Below are 26,390 nucleotides of genomic sequence, written 5' to 3' on the forward strand. Positions count from 1 at the left end.
TAAAAATTATTTATAAATAAAATTGATAAATACTAATTAGTATTTACTGTTAAGTTGAATAAACACTTTATTGACATTCAAAGAAAAATAGAAAAATACACAATAATGACGTTTATATATTATTGATTATTATGATCAACGTAGTGGCCATTTTCCCTATAGTAATAGTAATAGAATCAAGTGGGAAAAATGGCCGAGAGTCATCAATTTGAGTGGGAAAATGCAAATAGTTATTGAATATTTTAGATAATATAAATTATAATATTTAAATGATAACTGGACTTGGCATATTTTCAGGATGACCATCAAGAACAGCTGAAATGTTATTAGCTGTTATTACTGACATTTCTCTTCTTGTTTCGATAGCAGCACTTCCAATATGTGGTAACAGAACTACACAAAAAAAATATGATATTTTTAGTATTATTAATTTAATAAATATTTAATTATTATTGATAATATATTTACCACAATTATCAAGCTTAAGAAGTTCATGATCAAGTGGTATAGGTTCAGGTGTCATGACATCCAATCCAGCACCTCGTATTTTGTTATTTTTTAATGCATCAATGAGTGCTGATTGATCAACAATTTCTCCACGACTGATATTTATAAATATAGCTGTTGATTTCATCATATCAAATGATGATTTACCAAACATTTCACGTGTTTCTGGTGTCAGGGCAATTGTTACAATGACAAAATCACTTTCAATTAAAAGTGTATTTAAATTAACATGTTGTCCATCAAATTTTTTAGCATCTGGTTTTTCAGTTCTACTCGAATATAATATTTTATTAACACCAAATGGTTTAAGATATTCTCCAACACGTGCACCAATTCTACCAAGACCAACAATTCCAACTGTTGATTTAGCAAGACCTGGACCACACATCCAATTTGGTGACCAACTTGTCCATTCACCTCTGTAATTATTTATCATCGAAATTTATTATATTAGCTTTTAAATACTTAGAAAAATTGTCAACTAACTTTCGTAGTGCATGTTCAGCAGCAATGAGTTTTCTAGATGTTGCCAATAGTAGTCCAACTGTTAATTCAGCAGTTGCATCAGTTAAAACACCTGGTGTATATCCAACATGAATACCTCTTGATTTAAGAGCATTCAAATTTAAATGATCAAGCCCAACTGACATAGTACTAACAACTTTTAATTTTGCACCAGCTGTTGTCAATACTTCTTCATCAATTTTATCAGTAAGAAGACAAAAAATTCCATCAACATCTTTAACCATTGACAATAAATCTGATCTTGGTATTGGAGTTGTTTTATTCCAACAAATTAAATCATATCTAAAAATTTTAAATGATAAAATTAATTAATTTATCTAATTTGTTTTTAATGTACATACTTATTTTTTAATATTGAAAGTCCTGGTTCTGGAATATCTCCTCTAGTAACAAGAACTCTTTGACGTGACATTTTATGATTAAATCTTTGAGTAAAATTTATTGACTGTTGTTGAATTTTTAGTGAATGTAAAGTGACAACTCGTGATAAAAATTTGCTAATCATTTCCATTGACTGGAGATTCATAACCTCTGTTCAATTAAAGAATTAAGATATTAAATATTATCAAGTTCATAAGTTCATTGTTACGTAATAATACTAAAATAAATAAATTTAAATCAACAAAATTATTTTTATTAAATAGATAAATATTATTTATTGTTTATGTCTTTTTTGAGTAGCAATAAATGTATTTTTCATAAGCATAGTAACAGTCATAGGTCCAACACCACCAGGTACAGGTGTTATAAAACCAGCAATACTTTTAACTTGTTCATAATCAACATCTCCAACAATTTTAGTTTTTCCATTTAGCATATATACTCTTGTTATACCAACATCAATAACACATGCTCCAGGTTTAATCATGTCACTTGTAACAAGTCCTGGTACACCAGTTGCTGATACAACAACATCAGCAAGTTTTCCATATTTGATTAATTCTTCTTTTGGTGTATGAACATGACAAATTGTCGTTGTCATATCAAGTGCATTTGTATGACCTAAAAAAGATAAAAAGTCAAATATAAATAATTGAATTTAAAAGATTTATCAATCAACAATTTGATGCTGTACCTTCTCCATTTGAGTGTAGTAATAGTGCAATTGGTAAACCAACATGTTTAGATCTTCCAATGACCAATGCATTTTGTCCAAGAGTTTTAATACCAGATTTTAAAATTAGCTCTTTAACAGCAAGTGCTGTTGCTGGAATAAAACCATCACTATCTGTACTTAATTTTCCAATGTTTGTTGAATGAAAACCATCAACGTCTTTGTCTGGTGAGACAGCATCACATATTAACTTTTCATCAATACCACTTGGTAATGGTAACTGTACAATTATACCATCAACATCTTCATCATTATTTAGCTGATTAATTCTACGTAATAATTCATCTTGTGTTGTTGTTGAATTTAAATATATTGTGGTGCCTTTTATACCAATTTCACTTGCTATTTTCATTTTTCTTTCAATGTAAATTTTACTTGCTGGATTATTACCAACCAATATTGCTGATAAATGCGGTTTTTTATTTCCACATTCTTCCCATTTATTTATTGATATTTTTAGATTATCCTGAATTTCAGCTGCTAATTTATTTCCTGATATTATCAATGCTTTTGATCTGAAAAATAAAATGTTAATTTTGTTTTATTTATGTTCAATTTTTTTTTTCTATTAAATGATAGTTTTATTTGATATTTACCCGCCTTAATTAGGCGCATGTGTAAAAAGATTGACAGACGAAATAATAATAATGAGTATTCTTCAGAAAAGAAAGAAAAAAAAAAGAAACAGAATGATTTGGCTGGATCAGGAAAACAGAAAAAGTATAAATAAAATATAGAACATATATTGTAATTTTTTGTTTTTTTTTTGTTATTTTTACCGAATGTTTGAAGTGCTGAATTGTTGTATCCGATAACTGGCTGTTTTTATAACTTTAAACATCTTTATGGCTAATTAATTTAATAATTTAAAGCAATATATTGATATTAAAATTTATTTATTGTTTACAAAGGTTGCGTGTCTAGTGTCGGACTGTCGGCTGGTGTCGGCTGAGAACGCACGTGTTCTAAACATCAAAGTATTCCATGCACACTATAGAGCTAAAAAAATAAACTTGAAAAATTTATTTTAAACAATGAATAAAACATCAATTAAATTGTATTAATTTTTAAATAATTAATTATTATTTATGAATTTGTATGACGCTTTGATTATTTTGTTATTTTTATTTTTTTAGTAATAATATATCTGTTTTATGGTAAACATACTGTTTGCGATGTCGATAAAACAGCTGATTATCATAATAGAGAAAACAGAGTGGTAGCCAAAAGACACGTGGTATAGAACGGAGTATAATAAGGGTAGTATGCGTAATATACAAGTAAAATAAAATGATGAATTTTGACTGGAAATAACATTCGAATGTTATTTCAAAATATTTTAGCAGCGATGCTGGTACTAAGTATGCCAGCTCTAAATGAATGGCAAATATAATATAAACAAAAATTGGATCTTTTCAGGGCAAGCAATTTTATTTAATAAGAGAGAAAATAATAAAATATTAGTTATAATTAACAAATGCTACAAAATTTCGACCAATCACATCACGAATAAAAAGCGGTCAAGTGTCCTTTTTATAATAGGAACTAATAAAAACAATATTTATAATTTTCAAAGAATAATTGGTAACCATAATATTTCAATAATAAAAAATAACAACAATATATTCTGTTTTAAATTTTTATTGTAGACATCAAAAGTATATATTATAAAAAACAATGATTGTTTAGTAAAGAATTACTGAAACATATGAGAACAAATTTACTCATACAATTTTATTTCATAAACAAGTTAATCATAAACGGAATAAAAAAAAAAATAACATATGTCATTAAACCTATAGTAACATGTTTTGTTGTTGGTTTCAAGACAGGCTATGCAGCGTAGAAATAAGTGAACACTATGAAGTTATTATGATGAACCATTGGAAGGATCTACAACTCGAGCATTAAAGAGTTGTGTGCCTGTTTTTGTTGCAACAATAACACAGAAAAATGGCCGGTCAACAATTATCCTATGATCTGCTCCACACCGACTTCTTTCTGCAACAACTAGAAAAGAAAAAATATCATTTAGACTGATAACAAATGCGTCATTAAATATTCAAATAATTACCTGTAGCAGCTGCAGCTTCACTTCCTTTTTCATTCACTTCGATAAAAGCTTTTTGAATTACTTTATCAACAAAAATTTGATTATCTGTAACACCAGAAAAATCAGCTTTTTCTTCATCAAACATTTCAATCATACCCATCTGAAAAAATTAAATTTTCTAAATAAATATTTAATTCTACTTGAATTAAAATAAAAAAAAAAATTAATTATACCTCTTTAAGTATATTTTTAAGTTGTATTGTGCTTTCAATTTTAAATTTTGGTAATTTTAAAAGTACAGATTCTCGATATTCATAAGCATCCAATTTTCGTTTTGGCTGATCATGCAATCGTCTAAAATCTATTTGGTCTAAATTTTCTTCAATGATTTTTAATCCATCATTTTTATTTGGGAGAATAATAAACATGCTCATTGCATCATCTACACTGTTACTCTGTTGATAAAAATAAATTTTAATTAATAATCAATTTTACTTTTTTGGTGTAATATTTAAACTAATTATTATCATGTTTTTTGTTTACAAACCTCGTAAGGGAGCTCTACAAATTTAGCATCAAGTTTTTTGAGTTTACCAAAATTAAATGAGGCTTCTTGTTGCATCATTAATACGTCTGTTTGAGTTTCGTTATTTATATAAAATGGTTTAAGATCTGTTTCTTCTTCATCAAACGGATGTAACCAGCCTCCTTTGAAGTAAATTGCATTGACGATTGCCAGTCTTGTCAATGGTTTAATATCACCTGTTGAAGATCATAAATTTTGTATAAATACTGTGAATATATTGGAAAGAAAATGAAATATTTTCTATGAGTCACTCACCTGGTTGTAGAATATCCTTAATTGTCTTATTGGTTTTATTTTCACACCACTCGTTAATTATTTTCCGGGCCGTCTCACATTCCCCGAAGTTAACCAACTGTAATTCAGATCTAAAAAAATCTTTTGTTACGGAAATGTATGGACAATGTACTTTCATACTGTTTGACACAAACATTTTGTTGGCAATATTAAGTTGTACATTTTTAAATGCCTGAAAATATTTAAATATAGGTTGTTATTAATGATAATTAATGCTCCATGTTGTATTGTATTAGGAAGCTATTGAATAATAATTTTAATTACTTACATTAAACGTGTCAACCAGAAGTTGGTAGCCTAATTTATTGACTTCATCATCACCACAAAATTGTAATACGGAACGCATTTCTTTTTCGGTTTTATTTCTTGCTCCAAAGGCTGTCATTGCAAGTGCGATTGAGGCACTAATTGGTGAACAAATAAAATTACTTTCTTCATCTTTACTAGCAGTCTGAAATAAATATTTAATTAAAAAAATTAATTCTTGCTAATAATTTGAGGAAGATTTTTAAATTAAATTTATTATTTTATTATGTTACCGCACATATACCTTGTAAAAACTCGTTGAAAAACGCGCAATATTTTTAACTACAATTGACAAGCTTTCTTGTTTTGTTGGGTAAAACATTGTATCTAAAGTATTTTGCATGATTCTCGAGCTTTTCTTTTGGTCAACGATGCGTCACGATATTACACAAAATAAGGCAATCGTGTTTAAAATTGTTTAAGTGGTTTTGTTGAGATTGTGTTGTTTGTGCTGCTTGGAGCTGCTCACACTTACTGAATAACACACCTCAGAGATATCAATATACAGGCGTCTCTGTCCTATCACCTCTGGTTTTCCCACTACCTTAAAAAAAATATAAATATGAAGATAAGAAATGAGTGACCCATCACATAAAAGTTAGATGTGTTGTACAAAATATTTTTTATTAGTCATTTTTTTTTACTTGAGTAAAGCATTGTCATTTTACATCGACGTGTTAGTCATTTTTACTTGACTAACACACTGATTGATATAATTTTTTTTTAATGTGTGCGTCTAATGCTAGATATACTAATATTTCTATAGTCTTCTTGAATGCCGCACCACTCACTCACGAATTATTCTTTGATCCGTACGCATTAGCTCTGTCCTCACCGAAAATTATTAATTAATAGAGCACACGTCGTTTTAAAAAAAAGTTTCATCATCTGCTGCAATCCAAGAAAATTATTTTAATATAATTTCAAAAAGTGCCTGTTATTAACGAGGTCTTGACTGGACTCATCCATCACTTTTACGATAAATAAATCTACCGTCGTCACGTAAATAGCTGCAGCTATGGCTACATTTTTTTGGCAATTTTCATAACTGGGGTAAGTGATAAATCATTCTATACTTTTAATTTTAAATTACATCAATATAGCATATTCGTAATAAATTGAAATATGAAATTAAAACTGTGTGTATATGTCTAGTCTATCACAATGTCATTTTCAAAAAAACGTGGCATTCTAAACATTATTATTATTTTTCCGTGGCCTTGATGACCACGTATCAATAATATATTCGTCGATTCAATTAAAAATTGAAAATGTGTTCCTTAATATCAATCTCATTTTAATGACCATGTGACATTCATAGCTTGATCAATATGTAATTTTTTTTTTCTCGTGGCATTGATGACTCAAGTGATCATCTTTTTAATAAGTCGATACTTCCAAACTTTGTAGGTTTCTTATCGATAAATATACAAGATAAAAACTGAAAATATAAAAATTAATAATTTATATTAATTATTAAATACTCATAATGGATTTTATATTTTAATGGATCTTCAAAAAATATATTTTTTCATGTTCACAATATTTTAATACAAACGATTATAACGGTTTTTTTTTTTATGATATAAATAAGTATAATAAAGATAAATTTGTCATTAATAATAACAAGCTATTAATAATGAGTCATTACTGAGAGCATGTTGTTGATGTTGATTCAATAATTAAAAACTAAAACAAAGATTTATCTATAAATAATCAAGAGAGAAAAAAAAGAATTTTGTTGTTTTTGCTTGTTTGAATATTAATATATTAGAAAAAACAATATTATAATCATTGGGTATGATGATGAAAAAAAAATGATTCATCAGTACTAAAAAATGATTATCAGTATTGACAAGAGAAATAATTCTGCAATATAGATGTATAGTCATATGAAAATATTTGGGGTTATTATTGAAAACAAAAAAACCATAGATCCAAAAATCAATCAATTTAAATATCAGTAGTTCAAAAAAAACATCAGTTTCAATTAATATTCAATTTTATATATTTATTATTTAAATAATATTTGAGTTTTAATAGATGATTTATTTTCATTCTTAAAGCTATTTTTAATATTATACAGATAACAAAAAGAAAAATAAAAACAATAACCGATTAGGTGTTTATGAGTCATAAGTATATTATGTATTCGTTTGTCATATTTGAGGGGTTTTTTATTTTTTTTTTCCATTAGATGCTTTGACGTGTTCTATACTCTATACGTATTTTGACTATTATCAGTAGCCTTTGGCGCTTTCTATTTAGACTTTGAACTGAACACCTAATCAGTTATTTTTTTTATTACGTAGGCGTAAGCCTACTACATAGTATTGTTTTTTGTACGACCAAATGAAAAAACGTTCATATCTCCTAAAGTAAAGTAGATAGAAAGTTCGTACTAGGACCAAATTAAACCTTAGAAAAAATACTACAATCAAGGATATAATAAAAAATTACTCAATTGTTTATTACTTTATTATTAACAAAAGAAGGTTATATTGGTAAATTTTCAAGACGGATTATTAAGAAAACTAAAAACAAATCATGGATGCGATTTTTTGCCAGAATACTTGGCATTAAAAGATCTATCCAATTGAGGAATAAAACTTTTTTCACTATTGTTAGAAAGAGCTTTTTCACTATCAGAGCTGATCAAGTTGGTCATCATCAAGACATTGATATCTATATTGATATATTGACAAAATTTTGAGTGAGTAAATTAATTTATTATTTATTCGAAGTAACATTGAAACCACGAATAAGAAAATGACATCATTCGTATGACTTCGACAATCAGCATATACAGCTTATTCACAGCTATACGTTAAAATGAATAAAATCACTTTTTTAATTTTTATAAATATTTAAATACTAATATTTAAAAATTCCTATCGTAAATGCATTTATTTTATGAATATCAAGTTCTTTCTTTTTTTTTAATAACGGATATTGTTTGCCAAGGTATCAGTGACTTTCCAAATTTAATCAATAAAATTTTCAAATATTTAATTATGTTTCAGTTATGGATACAAGTATTTCAACTTCAACTATTAAAAGTCATAATAAATACTTTTGTAACAAAAAGTCACCTTATTATGATCCAGAAATCGTTGAGTTACTGTCTAATAATGATGAAAAATATGAAATAGACATTTCTAAGAAATCATTGACTGATCTTCCAAGAGATTTATTTAATGGCCTCGAAAATCTTCAAGTTAAAAAATTAAATATCACCGATAACAAGCTGACGACACTACCGAAAGATATCTTCACTTCTCTTGATGATCTTCGGACGTTACGAATGGATTTCAACGAACTAAAATATCTAGAGCCAAGTATTTTCCATGACTTATTGCAACTTAAAGAACTTTATCTACATAACAACAAACTAATAACTTTATCAAAAGATATATTTAATGGTCTACAAGATCTATGTGTCCTACGTTTAAACTCAAACCAACTTAGTTACCTTGAGCCAGGTACTTTCGATGATTTATTGAGTTTAAATACTCTTGATATCACCAATAACCATCTCAAATTATTATCAAAAGATATATTTCGTAGTTTAAAAGAGCTTAGTTATCTTTATTTAAATTCAAACAAGCTACATAATCTCGAGTCAGGTTGTTACAATGGTTTGTCACAACTTTTACAGCTCGATATGAGCAACAACAGTCTAGCAACATTATCCGAAGGCGTTTTCAATGGTCTTGAAAATCTTCAGGAACTAAATTTGTCTTCAAACGAGTTACACCATCTTAAGTCAGGTTGCTTTAATGGTATATCACGACTTCATTTCCTTTCCATGAACAAAAACAGTCTGACAACGTTGTGCAAAGGTGTATTTATTGGTCTTGAAAATCTTCAAGAACTATATTTGGAACTAAACGAACTACAAAATCTCGAGTCAGGTTGCTTTGATGGTTTATTAAAACTTAAACAGCTTGGTATCAGAAACAATAATCTGACAACATTATCCAAAGGTGTATTTATTGGTCTTGGAAATCTTCAGACACTAGATTTGGATTCAAACAAACTACAAAATATCAAGTCAGGTTGCTTCGATAGTTTGTTACAACTTGAGGTGCTTAAAATCAAAAACAACAGCCTGACAACATTATCAGAAGGTGTATTTATTGGGCTTGAAAATCTTCAGGGACTGGATTTGGGATCAAACAAACTACAAAATCTCGAGTCAGGTTGCTTCGATGGTTTGTCACATCTTGAGTGGCTTATTATCAAAAAGAACAGTCTGACAACATTATCAGAAGGTGTATTTCATGGTCTTGAAAATCTTGAGAGACTATATTTAAAATCAAACAATCTGCACAATCTCGAGTCAGGGTGTTTCAGTCGTTTATCAGAACTTAGGCTGCTTAGTATCAAAAACAACAGTCTAACAACATTACCAGAAGGCGTATTTAATGGTCTTGAAAGTCTTGAGTCACTAGATTTGGAATCTAACAAACTACAAAATCTTCAGTCAAGTTTTTTCTATAGTTTATCGAAACTTGATCTGCTTAATATCAGAAACAACAATCTGACAACATTATCCAAAAATGTATTTATTGATCTTAAAAATCTTCGGACACTATATTTGTGTTCAAACAAACTTCAAAATCTCGAGTCTGGTTGTTTTAATAGTTTATCCTATCTTGAGTCACTCACTATCGAAAACAACAATCTTAGAACATTATCCAAAGGTGTATTTATTGGTCTTGGAAATCTTAAGACCCTAAATTTGGATTCAAACAAACTGCAAAATCTCGAGTCAGGTTGCTTCGATGAATTGTTACAACTTTATATGCTAAGTATCGAAAACAACAGTCTGACAACATGTTCCAAAGGTGTATTTATTGGTCTTGAAAATCTTAAGATTTTAGATTTGGATTCAAACAAACTACAAAATCTTGAACCAGGTTGCTTCGATGGTTTGTTACAACTTAAGGTGCTTAGAGTCAAAAACAACAGCCTGACATTATTTTCAGAAGGCGTATTTAATGGTCTCGAAAATCTTCAGGAACTGGATTTAGAATCAAACAAACTACAAAATCTCGAGTCAGGTTGCTTCAATAGTTTGTCACATCTTGATTTGCTTAATATCAAAAACAACAGTCTAACAACATTATCAGAAGGCGTATTCAATGGTCTTGTGAATCTTCAGACACTGGATTTGGATTCAAACAAACTACAAAATCTCGAGTCAGGTTGTTTCAATGGTTTATCAGAAGTTAGGCGATTTGATATCAGCAACCACAGCCTGACAACATTAACCAAAGGTGTATTCGTTGGTCTTGAAAAACTTTGGAGACTAGATTTGAAATCAAACAAAATACAAAAACTCGAGTCAGGTTGTTTCGATGGTTTATCACAACTTGAGAAGCTCATTATCGCAAAAAACAGCCTGACAACATTATCCAAAGGTGTATTTGTTGGTCTTGAAAACCTTAGGACACTAGATTTAGAATCAAACAAACTCCAAAATCTCGAGCCAGGTTGTTTCGATGGTTTATCTCATCTTAAGCTGCTTAGAATAAAAAACAACAGTCTGATAACATTATCAGAAGGTGTATTTCATGATCTTGTAAATCTTGAATCACTAGATTTGGAATCAAACAAACTACAAAATCTCGAGCCAGGTTGTTTCGATGGTTTATCACATCTTAAGTGGCTCGCTGTCATAAACAACAGCCTGATAACATTAAACAAAAGTGTATTTATTGGTCTTGAAAATCTTGAAACACTAGATTTGGAATCAAACAAACTACAAAATCTCGAGTCAGGTTGTTTCAATGGTTTATCAAAAGTTGAGCGACTTGATATCAGCAACCACAGCCTGACAACATTAAGCAAAGGTGTATTCGTTGGTGTTAAAAATCTTAAGAGACTAGATTTGAAATCCAACAAATTACAAAATCTCGAGTCAGGTTGTTTCGATGGTTTATCACAACTTGAGGAGCTCATTATCGGCAAAAACAGCCTGACAACATTATCCAAAGGTGTATTTGTCGGTCTTGAAAACCTTAGGACACTAGATTTAGAATCAAACAAACTCCAAAATCTTGAGTCAGGTTGTTTCGATGGTTTAACAATACTTGAGCTGCTTAACATCAGCAACAACAATCTGATAACATTATCCAAAGGTATATTCGTTGGTCTTGAAAATGTTTGGAGACTAGATTTGAAATCAAACAAATTACAAAATCTCGAGTCAGGTTGTTTCGATGGTTTATCACAACTTGAGAAGCTCATTATCGGAAAAAACAGCCTGACAACATTATCCAAAGGTATATTTGTTGGTCTTGAAAATCTCGAGATAATAGATTTGATATCAAACAAGCTACAACATCTCGAGTCAGGTTGTTACAATGGTTTGTCACAACTTTTACAGCTCGATATGAGCAACAACAGTCTAGCAACATTATCCGAAAGTGTTTTTATTGGTCTTAAAAATCTTCAGAAACTAAATTTGTCTTCGAACATGTTACACCATTTTGAGTCGGGTTGCTTTAATGGTATGTCACGACTTCATTGGCTTTCCATGAAAGAAAACAGTCTGACAATATTGTCCAAAGGTGTATTTATTGGTCTTGAAAATCTTCAGAAACTATATTTGGAATTTAACAAACTACAAAATCTCGAGTCAGGGTGTTTCGATGGATTATCAAAACTTGAACAGCTCGATATCGGAAACAACAATCTGACAACATTATCCATAAATGTATTTATTGGTCTTGAAAATATTGATAATCTATATTTGGAATCAGACAAACTTCAAAATCTCGGTTCAGGTTGCTTCAATGGTTTGTCGGATCTTGAGTGGCTCAGTGTCGAAAACAACAGCTTGACAACATTATCAAAAGGCGTATTTAATGGTCTTGATAATCTTCAGGAACTGGATTTGGAATCAAACAAACTACAAAATCTCGAGTCAGGTTGTTTTGATGGATTGTCACAGCTTAAGTGGCTTATTATCGACAACAACAGTCTAACAAAATTATCCAAAGGTGTACTTATTGGTCTTGGAAATCTTCAGACACTAGATTTGGATTCAAACAAACTACAAAATCTCGAGTCAGGTTGCTTCTATGGATTGTCACATCTTGAGTGGCTTAGAATTAAAAACAACAGCCTGACAACATTATCAGAAGGTGTATTGAATGGTCTTAAAAATCTTCAGGGACTGGATTTGGAATCAAACAAACTACAAAATCTCGAGTCAGGTTGCTTCGATAGTTTGTCAAATCTTGAGTGGCTTAATATCAAAAACAACAGTCTGACAACATTATCAGAAGGTGTATTTTATGCTCTTGAAAATCTTGAGACACTATATTTAAAATCAAACAATCTGCACAATCTCGAGTCAGGATGTTTCGGTCGTTTATCAAAACTTAAGCTGCTTAGTATCAAAAACAACAGTCTGACAACATTATCAGAAGGCGTATTTAATGGTCTTGTAAATCTTGAGTCACTAGATTTGGAATCTAACAAACTACAAAATCTTAAGTCAGGTTTTTTCTATAATTTATCAGAACTTCATCTGCTTAATATCAGAAACAACAATCTAAGAATATTATCCAAAAATGTATTTATTGATCTTAAAAATCTTGAGAGACTATGTTTGGATTCAAACAAACTTCAAAATCTGGAGTCAGGTTGTTTCAATAGTTTATCTTATCTTGGGTGGCTCACTATCGAAAACAACAATCTAAGAACATTATCCAAAGGTGTATTCATTGGTCTTGGAAATCTTCAGCACCTATATTTGTGTTCAAACAAACTACAAAATCTCGAGTCAGGTTGTTTCGATGGTTTATCACGACTCGAGCTGCTTAGTGTCAGAAAAGAAAGTCTGACAACATTATCCAAAGGTGTATTTATTGGTCTCGAGAATCTTACGGAACTATATTTGTGTTCAAACAAACTACAAAATCTCGAATCAGGTGTTTTCGATAGTTTATCACAACTCAATGTGCTTAGTATCTCTAACAACAATCTTACAACGTTATCTAAAGGTGGATTTGATGGTCTTGGAAATCTTCATAAACTATATTTAAATTCAAACAAACTACAAAATCTCAAGTCAGGTTGCTTCGATGGTTTGTTACAACTTTATATGCTATGTATCGAAAACAACAGTCTGACAACATGTTCCAAAGGTGTATTTGATGGTCTTGAAAATCTTCAGGATCTAATTTTGGAGTCAAACAAACTACAAAATCTCGAATCAGGATTTTTCGATGGTTTATCAAAACTTACGCTGCTTAATATCAAAAACAACAATATTACAACATTATCCATAAATGTATTTATTGGTCTTAAAAATCTTCAGAAACTATATTTGTGTTCAAACAAACTACAAAATCTCGAGTCAGGTTGTTTCGATGGTTTATCACAACTTGAGTTGCTTAGTATCGACAGCAACAGTCTCACTACATTATCTAAAGGTGTATTTATTGGTCTTGGAAATCTTCAGGAACTATATTTGAATTCAAACAAACTACAAAATCTCGAGTCAGGTTGTTTTGATGGTTTATCACAACTTGAGTTGCTTAGTATCGACAACAACAGTCTCACAACATTATCCAAAGGTGTATTTATTGGTCTTGGAAATCTTAAGACACTAAATTTGGATTCAAACAAACTACAAAATCTCGAATCAGTTTTTTTCGATGGTTTATCAAAACTTGAGCTACTCAATATCAAAAACAACACTATTACAACGTTATCTAAAGGTGTATTTATCGGTCTTAAAAATCTTCAGAAACTATATTTGGATTCAAACAAACTACAAACTGTCGAGTCAGGTTGCTTCGATAGTTTGTCACAACTTGAACTGCTTAGTATCAAAAACAACAATCTGACAACATTTTCCAAAGGTGTATTTGATGGTCTTAAAAATCTTCAGGATCTAAATTTGGATTCAAACAAACTACAAAATCTCGAATCAGGTTTTTTCGATGGTTTATCAAAACTTGAGCTGCTTAACATCCAAAACAACAATATCACAACGTTATCTGAAGGTGTATTAATTGGTCTTCGAATTCTGCAGAAACTATATTTGGATTCAAGCGATCTACAAAATTTCCAGTCAGGTTTTTTTTATAGTTTATCAGAACTTGATCTGCTTAGCATCAAAAACTACAGGATGACAACACTATCCAAAGGTGTCTTTATTGGTCTTGGAAATCTTCAGAAACTATATTTGGAATCAAGCAAACTACAAAATTTTGAGTCAGGTTTTTTCGATGGTTTATCAAAACTTGAGCTGCTTAGTATTAAAAACAATAGTCTGACAACATTATCAGAAGGTGTTTTTTATGGTCTTAAAAATCTGCAGGAACTATATTTGGAATTAAACGAACTACAAAATTTTGAACTAGGTTTTTTGGATAGTTTATCAAAACTTAACCGGCTTACTATCAAAAATAACAGTCTGACAACACTATCCAAAGGTGTCTTTATTGGTCTTGGAAATCTTGGTACACTATATTTGGAATCAAACAAACTACAAAATCTCGAGTCAGGTTGCTTCGATGGCTTGTCACAACTTCAGCTGCTTAGTATCCAAAATACTAATCTTACAACGTTATCTAAAGGTGTACTTATTGGTCTTAAAAATCTTCAGAAACTATATTTGGATTCAAACAAACTACAAAATCTTGAGCCAGGTTGCTTCGATGGTTTGTCACAACTTGAGCTGCTTAGTATCAAAAACAACAATCTTACAACATTGGCCAAAGACGCATTTAATGGTCTTGAAAATCTTCAGGAAGTAGATTTGGAATTAACGAAGTACGTTCCCCGATTACATTTTTCATGGATCTTTTGATATATAAATCTTGAAATTCCCTTGCATCAAATGATCCCAATTTTGTAATTATGTTCTATTTAGTTTCCGAGATAATTAGTTTTAAACAGGTGAACTTTTCAAGCAGTTTAACATTGCATTTATAGGGATTTCTTTTTATTTTTTTATATTTTTGGTTCTAACAAAAAAACGGTTCTTACCAATTTGATAAAAAATTAATATGTCAAAATTGATATTGCTTAGATAATTTAGAAAAAAAAATCAGACTCTTGTCTCATTCAGTTTTTGAGATATTGTTAATTAAAGCGTATAAAATGTATTAATATTTGACGTAAACAGTGCAGCCGAGTGGCGCACCTATAATGTATATCACACACATTCAAACATACATCCTGATAAAAATAAACTTATTTATGGAAATAAATTGAAATTTTTTAAATCAAATATTCCTAATATTTCTAAACACATTAATTCTTTTAACGAATCTATTTTTAATATTTTAAACCTTTTATTAAAGTCAAATTCGACAGCCGTCACAGCATACAAGCATCATACATTTACACACACACAAGTATATATTTAAACGATCTTGGCCGTGATTGGCTGGAATTGGTACAATATCAGGCAAAAACTTTAAACTAAAATATAGAATTTTTGTTTCAATTATAAGCACCCTATGAACTAAACTTTCTATTCCGTTTCTCGCGGAGGTACTCCCTCATACAAACTACTAATAAATGGAAATAGAATGTGGAAGTAAATTGCAGTGACGATTGCCAGTCTTATCAATGGTCACCTGTTAAAGATTATGATTTTTATATAAACCCTGTGACTATTGGTTTCATTTTCGCACCACCCGTTAATTATTTTAAAACTGTTAATATAATAAAAATAGTATATATAATTTAATTCGATAATTTGTTTCATTGTAAACATATGTTAAAAAAATCTAGGGATTTATCTTCTGGAATTTAAACTGCTGGCATTTTTTTAAAATATTATATTCACAATATTTGTACAGGGTCAGTGAACCCATGGTCTAAAAATAATTCGATCGATGCATTATCGATTAACAAACTTATACTACAAGGCACTCCCATTTATTCTCTATCAAATATATATAGCCTATTCTTAATATAAACTATTCATTTCTTTCATTTTGTTTATGTATTTATTTTGATAAAAAAAATTCATTTTTCAAGTACCATTTATTTAGTTATATATTTTAAAAAATTTGCATGATAAAAAATAATAAACATTTTGATCTAACACACATTGGCGAATGATAATAGCTTTCATAAATGATTTGTATTATCAATTTTAATTGTTGACATTCATTTATTAATTTATTAATTTTATATATTGACTTTTTTATTTCAATTTATATTTATTTTTAAATTTTACATTCAAAACAAAACACATGATTAAATAACCTTTAAAATAATTGAATTTTCAGCCTTTTAAAATTTAAAAACATAATTTTTCAACTTCAGAATTATTTCAATATATATTTTTATTTAAATAATTATAATTATCTTTTATTTTAAAGTTAATTTTCAGGGTGTTATTTAGTTTAATAGACCGAGTGGGCTTGAACTTTGCGTGCTGTTAAACTTTTGTTAATTTATATATGAAATAAAAGGTCAGGATCATACGTAAAGCTACTTTAAATTATAAATAGAAATATTAATTGTTATTATGATAAATAATCATTATAAATATATTTAATTTCATGTTATATTTTTAGTATTTTTTGATTGCTTTTTTGTTATCTTCTTAGCTTGTTAATATTTAGTAAACAACTAATTATCCAAGCTAATCAATAAGCTCAGGTTTGTTCAGGTCTCCCAGTCAACCCCAAGTATTCTCATTCTTTAGTAAAACCAGTTCGTGACAACACGCGAATATCCAATCGAATTTAAAAAAAAATTATTATATAAATAAATACCAAAAAAAAAAAACCACAAAATTGTAAAATTGTTGACAAAAAATGTTGTTTAATATGAAAAATTATTTGTCATTTATTTTGATAAATTGTGATGATAGTTTAATACAAATAATAAGGTTAAAAATAAAATAAAAATACAGTTTAATTTATAAATAATTAAAAAATTATGGAAAAATATGAAAATATTAAAATTGTTGGTGAAGGAAGTTATGGAATTGTTATGAAATGTCGTGACAAAGAAACTTGTAAAATAGTAGCTATTAAAAAATTTTTAGAAACTGAAGATGATGTTAATATTCGTAAAATGGTATTTCGTGAAATACGAATGCTTAAAGTGAGTTTTAAAAAATATATTAAATAACATCAAATATTGATTTAATATTTAAAAATTATTGAAGTATTTGTTATTAATATTTGTAGAAATTACATCATGATAATTTGGTAAACATGATTGAAGTATTTAGAAGAAGAAAAAGATTTTATCTGGTATTTGATTACCTTGATCATACTGTTTTGGATGAGCTAGAAGCATCACCTGGTGGTCTTGGTCCACAAATATCACGTCGACATATTTTTCAAGTTCTTCGTGGATTAAATTTTTGTCATGTTAATCATGTAAGTCCCAAAAATTAATGAAAATAAATTTATTTAAAATAAAATTATTTGTATGTAATAAAACTTGACAATAAATAGAATAATAATTAATTTTTTTTTTGCTAGATAATGCATCGTGATATTAAGCCAGAAAATATATTAGTTTCATCAAATGGTGTTATTAAAATTTGTGATTTTGGCTTTGCAAGATTTATATCTGGTCCAAATGAATCATGTACTGATTATGTTGCAACAAGATGGTACAGGGCACCAGAATTATTAGTTGGTGATTTGAGATATGGTAAAGCTGTTGATATTTGGGCACTTGGTTGTCTCTATGCAGAAATGGTTACTGGTGATCCATTATTTCCTGGTAAAAGTGATGTTGATCAGCTGTATTTAATCACCAAACTTCTTGGTACAAATGATTTTTAAAATATTGTATTTATTAGTATATTAATTTGATGTAACCTTCTTCTTTTTTTGTTAATACCAACAGGAGGACTTTGTAAAAAGCATCAAACAATTATCAAACAAAATACAATGATTAATTTACCAACAAAATTTCCACGACGTTCAAGTCTATCTGATGATCAATCATTGAATAATACAAATGCCATTCGTTCACTGAGATCACAGTTTAAAAGTTGGACATCATCAGCTGTTGATTTTTTATCTCAATGTCTTAGAATGGATCCGGAAAATAGATCATCTAGCTCAAATTTACTTCATCATTTTTTATTTATGCAAGATGATTTTGCTGAAAAATTTTTAATTGAATTAAAGAAAAATATTTATAAAGAAAATGTTAAAAATTCAATGACGTTAAGACGAATTGAAAGTAAAAAAACAGCTAATGAAAAAACAAGAGTTTTTTATGGAAGTGCTGAAAGGTATTATGAAAAATTATAAAGTTAATTTTGCATTGTTAAAAAATTATTGTATTTTTCTCTGGTGGAAATATTTGTCCAACTTTCTCTCGACTCTTTTTCGAAAATGATTCTTGGAGAAATAGCAGAGAATAAATTTTAGGAGGAGAAATTTCTCTGCCAAGTGCCATTTCTCCAACCATGGATCATTTTCGGAAAAAAGTAGAGAAAAGTGGAGAAAAGGCAGATAAATATTTCCACCAGGTTTATATTTGTATTATCGTGTGATTTACAGATGGCAAATACAGAAAAACGGTGAAGAATTTTCTACAGATGATCATCAGAGAAATAAAAAATTGAATAACTTTGGATCAAAATCATCAGCACAAAGATCAACTAATTCGCAGGAAGATTCAATGTATATTGGCTCACTATCAATCACTCCAAATACAACTTATATTAAACTTTTGGATAACACAAGTTTTTATAAAACAGATCAAAAAAATCAAAATATATTTTCATTTCCAGCACTACCACCATCTCGTAGAAAATAAACAATAAATAAAAATGAATTTTAAATATATTTATCGAATTTTAATTTAATATTTATAATTAAATATTTATTTAAATATAATTATTAATTATTTATATTCAAATAATTATTTAAATAATTATTTAAATATAAATAATTAATATTTATATTTGAATATTTATTTGGTAACTCAGGAGGATTTATATAATGTAAAAAATTATATACAGATTAGTATTTCAGTACTGAGAATCAAAAATGATCAAATTTTCCAAAAAAAATTCCATGTATGAAAACGGAAACGAGTTATATATTTTAAAGAGAAACATATTGTTTTTATCGTTATTACTTATTTCCATTTGTATATAGTGGACATCGGCTTTTAAAATCATCATCAAAAAGTATACGAAAATTACTATAAATTAAATCATTTCAAGTTGTTTGATGGTCCTGAAAAAAGCTGATCTGTTTTTTATTTGATTTTTTTTCTTAAATATCAATACTTTTGACTCGGAAAAACGACTGAAAAATTTTTTCCTTGGCAGCGAATACCCGAAGAAAATTCGGAGAAATTTTTTCACACAGAATTCTCCACTCATTCCTCCGCGTAAATCAATTTGTGAGGAATTCGGAGTAATCGCATTTGTGCTTTCAGGGAAGAGCCAGCATTTTTCAGCAAAAAAAATTTTCTAAATAATGGTGTTGTCGTGTTATGTATCATAGAATCAGGTATTGTAAATGAAATAGAAATATTATCATATAACTTACAATTATGTGATAATGTTGCAAGTGGTGTTGATGATACATTTTGTCAATATCAAAATAGTCAACGATCGAACAATATTATATATAAGAAACGCGGTGATTCAATTAAAAATAAATATATAACATGTATACAAGGTATGTATAAGGGGTTTACAGGCTTTGTGAAAGAGGAAAATAATGATATTGCAGTAGTTACGTTAGATTCTTTAATTAAACCAATTTTAATTCAAAAAAAAAAATTTAAATTTAAAGTCACTAACACCTGCTAATAAATCTTTTGTGTCCACAACACCATTGTATAATGGTAAAGATCTAACTGGTGTTTGGGACCCAAAAGATTCAAATTTATCAGCAGGTGTTAGTGAATTTATTGTTCATGACAGAGTTAAAATACTCAATGGTGATTATAAAGATAAAAGAGGGAGAATAAAGAAATAATAACAGATACTGTAATTGAAGTGGAAGTTTATACCAAACCACCAAAGATAATATCAGTTACTATTAATGATATAAAAAAAACGGGTCAAAAATAAACTCCAATATTATTTCCTAGTTTGAAATATTTTTTGTTACAAAAATACCATAATTATAAAATACTTGTTCATCGATATTGTTGGTGTCCACGTTGTAACATAACTTGGCATCGTGATGTTAACGCTGGGAGGAACATGCTAATTCTTGCACTAATAAGAGCAGGATTATTGCCGGAAAATTTTATACATCATTTCAATCGTTTTCAACGGTCATTCAAATTTTCAACATAACCCTGGTGGAAATATTTCTCCGGAATTTCTCCGGAATTGCTCCGGATTATTCCGGATTATTCCGGATTACTCCGAATTGCTCCGGATGATTCCGGAATTGCTCCAGATTATTCCGGAATTGGCCCACTTAGAAAAAATTCGGAAAAATACAAAAATCGGTTGCAATTCCAAAATACTCGAATTCCTGTGTAAAATGAAGGAAAAAAAATGACTGAAAAATTTTAATGGGCCAATTCCGGAGTGATACGGAGTTTTCCGGAATTTTACGGAGTGTTTCCGGAATTTTACGGAGTTTTTCCGGAATTTTACGGAGTTTTTCCGGAATTTTACGGAGTTTTTCCGGAGTTTTACGGAGAAATTATTTCCACCAGGGAAGGTAAATAATTTTTTTTCTTGTAAAAATACTTGTATATTTTAAAATTCATTATAAAATTTATTTAAATATTAGCTTTACAATAGAGTTGATAATTCAATCATCTAATTCAAATCTAATACTGATAAATTTTACATGACTAACTAAATATTTTTTTAAGAAAAAAAAGGAAATTTTTTGTATATTAAATAACTTCGCTTGATAATATCCTGAAATAGAATAAATTCACCACATGGCTGGATATTTTGATCATTCAAAAATGCATTTAACATAAACATCGAGCATAAAATAAAAAAAAAACTATTTAAATAAAATATTAATATAAAAAATAAAACTAATAATAATTAATTTTATTAATTATTTATTTTATTTTTATAATGTAAATATTTAAAAGAAAAAAATATAAAAATCTACATTTATTTCTAAGAAATTATAAATGAATATATATCATCATTTAAATTCTCGAATTGCCTTGAATAATTGTGTGTGTCTCACTTGCTCTAAATGTAAACAGCAATGATTTTAACATCCACAAAACTGTCTGTCGTCTTGAAACATTTAATACACAGTGCCCCAGTGACTCTTACACAGTTATATTATTAAAAATATAAAAACCAAGTGGTGTGCACGTGTGTGGCATCAGCATCACCAACCAGTAGCAATACAGTAGCAAAAGCAAGCACCAGTCAACTACTATACCACTCAAATATACATCTACAAAATTATTACTTTAAAAAGTTTCAGTTTCATTTTAAAAAACACTCAATATCAGTGCTTCGTATATATTTTTTTTTCATACCCATTATTGTCTATTGTGATCAATAATTAAATTTATATTTTAAAATTGATAATAATCATTGAAATGATAATTATAAATAAAAAAAATTGTAAAAAAAATTACATTTTATTTTTTATATATTTTTTTTTAATGTGAATTTGTTAGTTTTATTTTTTTTTGGGTAATAATTAAAATGGCAGCTTGCCATTCACATCCACGAGCACATTTACAAATTCAAGATAATGATTATCCACAAAATCATCAACAAAAAATTCAATCAAATTATCCACCTCATCTACTTAATTGGGTTTATCTAGCAATTTCTGATCAAAATTCAATTCAACATAATGATCAGGTACAAATTTTTTTTTTCAATAAAAATTACTATTAAATTATTTGTTTGTAAATTAATTATATTTATTTTAATATTGTTAAAATATTATTTCTTTTTTATTTGAAAATTTGTTTTTTTTTTTCATTTGTAATTTTTTTAATTTTAGAATAATATTTTTCCAACGATATGGGGTAATTTTCCAACGGCAAATAATTCACATCATCAATCATACATATCTAAAAATACATTAAATCCAGGATCATTGACCTTGGGTGGTAATTTGATGGATACAATAAGTGACTTGGCTGAGCATTTCAATGAACTTGGTTTGCTTGATAAAAAACCAACGAAAAAACCACCAGCAAATTATTTATGTCATTTGTGTTTTAAAAAAGGTCATTATATCAAGGATTGTCCACAGGTAAATTATCAATTTATATAAAAAAACAACAACAATTAATGACTTAATTAATTTAATACTTTTTGCTATTGTTAACTCTTTTTTATTTTTTTTTGTTGGAACAAAAATGTTCTGTCAGTTGGCCCTGAACGTCAGATATTTTCAGAAATATACATTGATGCTTTAAATAAAATTGAGGTGGAACTATTTCGTAGACAATTTTTTACACTATTTATTTCGATTTCATTTTCTTTTTTTTTAAATTAAATTTCTATTTATTTTTTTGAAAATAATTTCTTTACTACTTAGCTGCTTTTTGGATTTTTAAAAAAGATAAATAATTAGCTGTTTTTTATAATGGAAATATTATTTTTCGATTATTTTTTTTCTGTAAGAAATACGAGTAAAAGCGGAGAAATATTTTCTCCGATAATTAAATGAAAATAAATAAATAAAATAACGATAATTATTTTTTAAAATAATTTAAATAATCAATTTAATAAAAAGTTTTTTCATTTTATAAAAAAATTAAAATAATACAAGTTTTTATGTTCACAATTTGTTTTTTACGGAGGTGGGATAGACGCAAAGCGTCCCACCATAGTATTGTTTTTATTATTCATTTTACAGCAATAGTAATATCAAACTGACAGAAATAATTTGCGTGGCTTGGAATGTGCGCACGCTGATAAAAATCATCTCGTTTAAACTCATGCCAATTGAACGTTAATTGAAACAACAAACATTGTCTCGTTTATTAGTTTCTTTAAAAATTTATCATACATTCAAACACTTTTTTTTTTTTAAACTATTAAATTATTCCTTCATAAAAATCATTTAATTTATTTTCATCACAATAAACTATAAATAAATTCAATTTTAAATTACAAATTAATATTTATTTATTGTTCTTGTTTAAAACAATAATAATTTTAGTTACACAAACTAATTTATGTAGATATTTTCTTGCTGTTTTTTAATAAATTTTTTTTATTTTTCAACAGGCAAGACCTAAAGGTGAAGGCCTAACACCATATCAAGGAAAAAAACGCTGTTTTGGTGAATACAAATGTTCAAAATGTAAACGTAAATGGATGTCAGGAAATAGTTGGGCAAATATGGGTCAAGAATGTATCAAGTGTCATATAAATGTTTACCCTCACAAACAGGTTAGTCTAGGACCATCAACATCGTTATCAACATCCTCGTTACATTCGTTCAACTCCTCCCTGCGTTACGTAAGTTTTTTTTTTTTTTATTTTTTATAATAAAATTACATTTATATAACTTCTCTAATTTCATTGTTTAACAATAATTTTAATCATTTTAAAATCATCATAATTATAAATTTAAAAAGTTTGATAATTTTATTTTATTTATTTTTTTTTAAATATTCAGAGACCACTTGAAAAGCCAGATGGCCTGGATGTATCAGACCAAAGTAAAATTCATCCTCAACATCTTTGTGAAAAATGTAAAACACTTGGTTACTATTGTCGACGTGTTCAGTAATTAAAATATCATTATTTTTAATTAATTATCATTATGAAAAAATTAACAATATGTATATAAAATGAAAAAGAATTTTTTTGTGTTTCAACGTTTGTTGTTAGTACAACTGGTTGATTGCTATTTAAAGCACACACCCCTGTCTATGTTTAGAGAACAAGAAAGAAAAAAAAAAAAAAGACGGAAACGAGTAAGAAGTATTTGTTAGTAACTCTTTGATATTTAATTTAAGTAAAAATATTATTGAATTATTAAAAATTATAATAAGAATTTCTTGGGCTATTGCATATACAATTAAATAAAATTAAATGATACTGTCATATGCACAAAAGAAAACATAAAAAAAATTACTAGCACGAGGAATTTATAATAAGTAATTATTTATAAAGATAAATGTAAAAAAGAGCTTATTTTTTTGTATTAATTTTGCTTCAGTTTAATTATATTTACATGTATAAAAACAAAAAAATAACAGTATAAATTTTTTTTAATATATATTTACAAGTTGACCGTGAAATATTCTCTTGCATTGTGCCATTTGCAAACATGACAATCATATATTTTTAGATTTAAGAAGAATTTATTTTAAAGAGTAAAATTGATCAGGCGTATTAAAAATTTACTTGTATTGTATTCTATAATTATTAAGAATATATTTGAATGTATATGAGTTGAAAATTAAAGCCAAAGATTTATAAAATTGTTTGTCTATTACTCAAAAAATTATTTAATTTTTAATAATTAGTTATAAACAATTTTCGTGGCTTTTAAACCAGCCACTTTGCCGTATTTTTCTATCATTTTTTTCTACAAAGAAACGGAGAAATACTAGCGAAATTGTTGGAAAAAAGCAAAGAAAATCTCGGAGAGATCGTTCAAAGAAAAGGCGGTGAAATGACGGAGAAAAATTAAAAAAAAATTACAGCGGAGATAAAGTAGAGAGCCGAGAATTTTTTTTAGTTCTAAAAAAAGACGCAAAAATGGGAGAAGAAATATAATAATAATCAACTGACACACACAAAAACAAAAACCGGTGTCAATTTGTTTGTCAAAAAAACAATATAAAAACTAATTAAAACTTAAACAAACAAATAAGTAAACAATGGATTTAATATATCGAGCACCATACTGTGTGCTCGAAGTACCAAATTTAAAATTAAAAAAACCATCATGGTTTGTAAAACCAAGTGCAATGGTAGTATTTTCAATAGTCCTACTGTCATACTTCATGGTAACTGGAGGTTAGTTCCACGTAGACATTATTTAAAAATGACAAAACATTATTTAATTCAACCAATCAATCAAATTTATAAATTATTTAATTGTTTTTTAGGTATTATTTATGATGTTATTGTTGAGCCTCCAAGTGTTGGATCAACAACTGATGAACATGGTCACACAAGACCGGTAATTATCATCATAAAAATAACAAAACAAACAAACATTCATACTGAATTTTATTATCAATTAATTTCAGGTTGCATTTATGCCTTATCGTGTTAATGGACAATACATAATGGAAGGTCTTGCATCAAGTTTTCTATTTACACTTGGTGGTCTTGGCTTTATTATTTTGGATCAAACTCATGCACCATCAACACCAAAACTTAGTAGATTACTTTTAACAAGTGTTGGATTTATTTGCATTGTTGTTTCATTCATAACTTGCTGGATCTTTATGCGAATGAAACTTCCGTAAGTTAAATAAACAATAGACATAAATTACAATTAAAAAACAATTTAATAATTATTAAATTTATTTTCAGTGGTTACTTCTAGTGGTAAGCATGAAGACAATTAAATTGTCTTCAATTCGTTTGTTAAATCAACGAAATCAGGATTGTTTCATTTGTCAATGCATGCATCATCATGAGTAAGTCATTAAAATAAATAAAAACAAGATTACAATCTTCTACTTTATATACTTTCAATTGATAAAATTAATTATTTAATCAACAAGATATTTAAAAATTAATATTTATATGCTCAAATATATATCCAATATATATTTTTTTGTAAACTACAATTTTTTCATTATCCATTTGTTTATAATAAACAACAAACAATGGATAATAATTTTTTAATTCATTAAATTTATGTAGAATTGATTGACGATATTATCATTTATTCGAAATGTTTTAATAAATTTTTTTTATAGACAAATTGCTTCATTTAATTTTGAGTATTTATGGTTTTTTTTTTTTTTTATTTAATTAATAATTATATACAAATTATTGGTTGTTTATATTTTTTACAACTTAATTAACAAATTATTTATTAATTCATTTTTTAATTTCGAAATTCTTGATATTTTATATGGCAGTTTTT

The 26,390-nt window shown here is 27.8% G+C and overlaps 6 protein-coding genes across 7 annotated transcripts; 3 read left to right on the top strand and 3 right to left on the bottom strand.

Moving 5' to 3' along the window:
- Positions 1 to 46: 46 nt before the first annotated feature.
- LOC122849679 (glyoxylate reductase/hydroxypyruvate reductase-like) lies at positions 47 to 1,589 on the bottom strand. The gene is made up of 4 exons (XM_044148450.1): positions 1,374 to 1,589; positions 994 to 1,314; positions 469 to 926; positions 47 to 393 (listed from the first exon to the last, which is right to left on the bottom strand). The coding sequence occupies exons 1-4, from the start codon at positions 1,556 to 1,558 to the stop codon at positions 266 to 268; spliced, it is 1,092 nt and encodes a 363-aa protein (XP_044004385.1). The 5' UTR covers positions 1,559 to 1,589; the 3' UTR covers positions 47 to 265.
- A 98-nt stretch (positions 1,590 to 1,687) lies between these two features.
- On the bottom strand, positions 1,688 to 3,190 carry LOC122849682 (bifunctional methylenetetrahydrofolate dehydrogenase/cyclohydrolase, mitochondrial). The gene is made up of 3 exons (XM_044148452.1): positions 2,926 to 3,190; positions 2,108 to 2,661; positions 1,688 to 2,034 (listed from the first exon to the last, which is right to left on the bottom strand). Exons 1-3 carry the CDS (start codon positions 2,985 to 2,987, stop codon positions 1,688 to 1,690), a joined length of 963 nt encoding a protein of 320 aa, XP_044004387.1. The 5' UTR covers positions 2,988 to 3,190.
- Positions 3,191 to 3,994: 804 nt separating this feature from the next.
- LOC122849683 (serpin B8-like) lies at positions 3,995 to 5,836 on the bottom strand. The gene is made up of 7 exons (XM_044148453.1): positions 5,630 to 5,836; positions 5,348 to 5,530; positions 5,041 to 5,251; positions 4,747 to 4,961; positions 4,433 to 4,654; positions 4,221 to 4,359; positions 3,995 to 4,156 (listed from the first exon to the last, which is right to left on the bottom strand). The coding sequence occupies exons 1-7, from the start codon at positions 5,726 to 5,728 to the stop codon at positions 4,017 to 4,019; spliced, it is 1,209 nt and encodes a 402-aa protein (XP_044004388.1). The 5' UTR covers positions 5,729 to 5,836; the 3' UTR covers positions 3,995 to 4,016.
- An 11,477-nt stretch (positions 5,837 to 17,313) lies between these two features.
- Positions 17,314 to 19,164, top strand: LOC122850642 (cyclin-dependent kinase-like 4). The gene is made up of 5 exons (XM_044149773.1): positions 17,314 to 17,481; positions 17,568 to 17,762; positions 17,868 to 18,159; positions 18,241 to 18,634; positions 18,906 to 19,164. The coding sequence occupies exons 1-5, from the start codon at positions 17,314 to 17,316 to the stop codon at positions 19,162 to 19,164; spliced, it is 1,308 nt and encodes a 435-aa protein (XP_044005708.1).
- Positions 19,165 to 21,608: 2,444 nt separating this feature from the next.
- On the top strand, positions 21,609 to 24,762 carry LOC122849684 (zinc finger CCHC domain-containing protein 24-like). Of its 2 annotated transcripts, none has more exons than XM_044148456.1 (4): positions 21,609 to 22,174; positions 22,320 to 22,574; positions 23,558 to 23,722; positions 23,952 to 24,418. In XM_044148456.1, exons 1-4 carry the CDS (start codon positions 22,013 to 22,015, stop codon positions 24,063 to 24,065), a joined length of 696 nt encoding a protein of 231 aa, XP_044004391.1. In that variant the 5' UTR covers positions 21,609 to 22,012; the 3' UTR covers positions 24,066 to 24,418. The 2 variants fall into 2 exon arrangements, with proteins under 2 accessions (XP_044004391.1, XP_044004389.1); XM_044148454.1 differs by having other exon boundaries at positions 21,614 to 22,174; positions 23,558 to 23,791; positions 23,952 to 24,762.
- A 280-nt stretch (positions 24,763 to 25,042) lies between these two features.
- LOC122849686 (oligosaccharyltransferase complex subunit ostc) lies at positions 25,043 to 26,371 on the top strand. The gene is made up of 4 exons (XM_044148458.1): positions 25,043 to 25,303; positions 25,396 to 25,469; positions 25,540 to 25,757; positions 25,829 to 26,371. The coding sequence occupies exons 1-4, from the start codon at positions 25,165 to 25,167 to the stop codon at positions 25,839 to 25,841; spliced, it is 444 nt and encodes a 147-aa protein (XP_044004393.1). The 5' UTR covers positions 25,043 to 25,164; the 3' UTR covers positions 25,842 to 26,371.
- Positions 26,372 to 26,390: the final 19 nt, after the last annotated feature.

The sequence above is a fragment of the Aphidius gifuensis genome, linkage group LG2 (genome assembly GCF_014905175.1).
Source record: "Aphidius gifuensis isolate YNYX2018 linkage group LG2, ASM1490517v1, whole genome shotgun sequence".
NCBI classification, from domain to species: Eukaryota; Metazoa; Arthropoda; class Insecta; order Hymenoptera; family Braconidae; genus Aphidius; species Aphidius gifuensis.

Coding starts and splice junctions, on each gene's coding strand:
- LOC122850642 (XM_044149773.1), top strand. CDS start 17,314: ATGGAAAAATATGAAAATATTAAAATTGTTGGTGAAGGAAGTTATGGA. Junction 17,482..17,567: donor GTGAAATACGAATGCTTAAA/GTGAGTTTTAAA, acceptor TAATATTTGTAG/AAATTACATCATGATAATTT. Junction 17,763..17,867: donor ATTTTTGTCATGTTAATCAT/GTAAGTCCCAAA, acceptor TTTTTTTGCTAG/ATAATGCATCGTGATATTAA.
- LOC122849682 (XM_044148452.1), bottom strand. CDS start 2,987: ATGTTTAAAGTTATAAAAACAGCCAGTTATCGGATACAACAATTCAGC. Junction 2,662..2,925: donor TTCAGCACTTCAAACATTCG/GTAAAAATAACA, acceptor TTTATTTTTCAG/ATCAAAAGCATTGATAATAT. Junction 2,035..2,107: donor ACTACACTCAAATGGAGAAG/GTACAGCATCAA, acceptor TATCTTTTTTAG/GTCATACAAATGCACTTGAT.
- LOC122849684 (XM_044148454.1), top strand. CDS start 22,013: ATGGCAGCTTGCCATTCACATCCACGAGCACATTTACAAATTCAAGAT. Junction 22,175..22,319: donor CAATTCAACATAATGATCAG/GTACAAATTTTT, acceptor TTTTAATTTTAG/AATAATATTTTTCCAACGAT. Junction 23,792..23,951: donor TCAACTCCTCCCTGCGTTAC/GTAAGTTTTTTT, acceptor TTAAATATTCAG/AGACCACTTGAAAAGCCAGA.
- LOC122849683 (XM_044148453.1), bottom strand. CDS start 5,728: ATGCAAAATACTTTAGATACAATGTTTTACCCAACAAAACAAGAAAGC. Junction 5,531..5,629: donor TTTCAACGAGTTTTTACAAG/GTATATGTGCGG, acceptor TATTTATTTCAG/ACTGCTAGTAAAGATGAAGA. Junction 4,655..4,746: donor TTGTAGAGCTCCCTTACGAG/GTTTGTAAACAA, acceptor TTTTATCAACAG/AGTAACAGTGTAGATGATGC.
- LOC122849686 (XM_044148458.1), top strand. CDS start 25,165: ATGGATTTAATATATCGAGCACCATACTGTGTGCTCGAAGTACCAAAT. Junction 25,304..25,395: donor ATACTTCATGGTAACTGGAG/GTTAGTTCCACG, acceptor ATTGTTTTTTAG/GTATTATTTATGATGTTATT. Junction 25,470..25,539: donor AACATGGTCACACAAGACCG/GTAATTATCATC, acceptor AATTAATTTCAG/GTTGCATTTATGCCTTATCG.
- LOC122849679 (XM_044148450.1), bottom strand. CDS start 1,558: ATGAATCTCCAGTCAATGGAAATGATTAGCAAATTTTTATCACGAGTT. Junction 927..993: donor GCTGAACATGCACTACGAAA/GTTAGTTGACAA, acceptor AAATAATTACAG/AGGTGAATGGACAAGTTGGT. Junction 394..468: donor TCTTAAGCTTGATAATTGTG/GTAAATATATTA, acceptor TTTTTTGTGTAG/TTCTGTTACCACATATTGGA.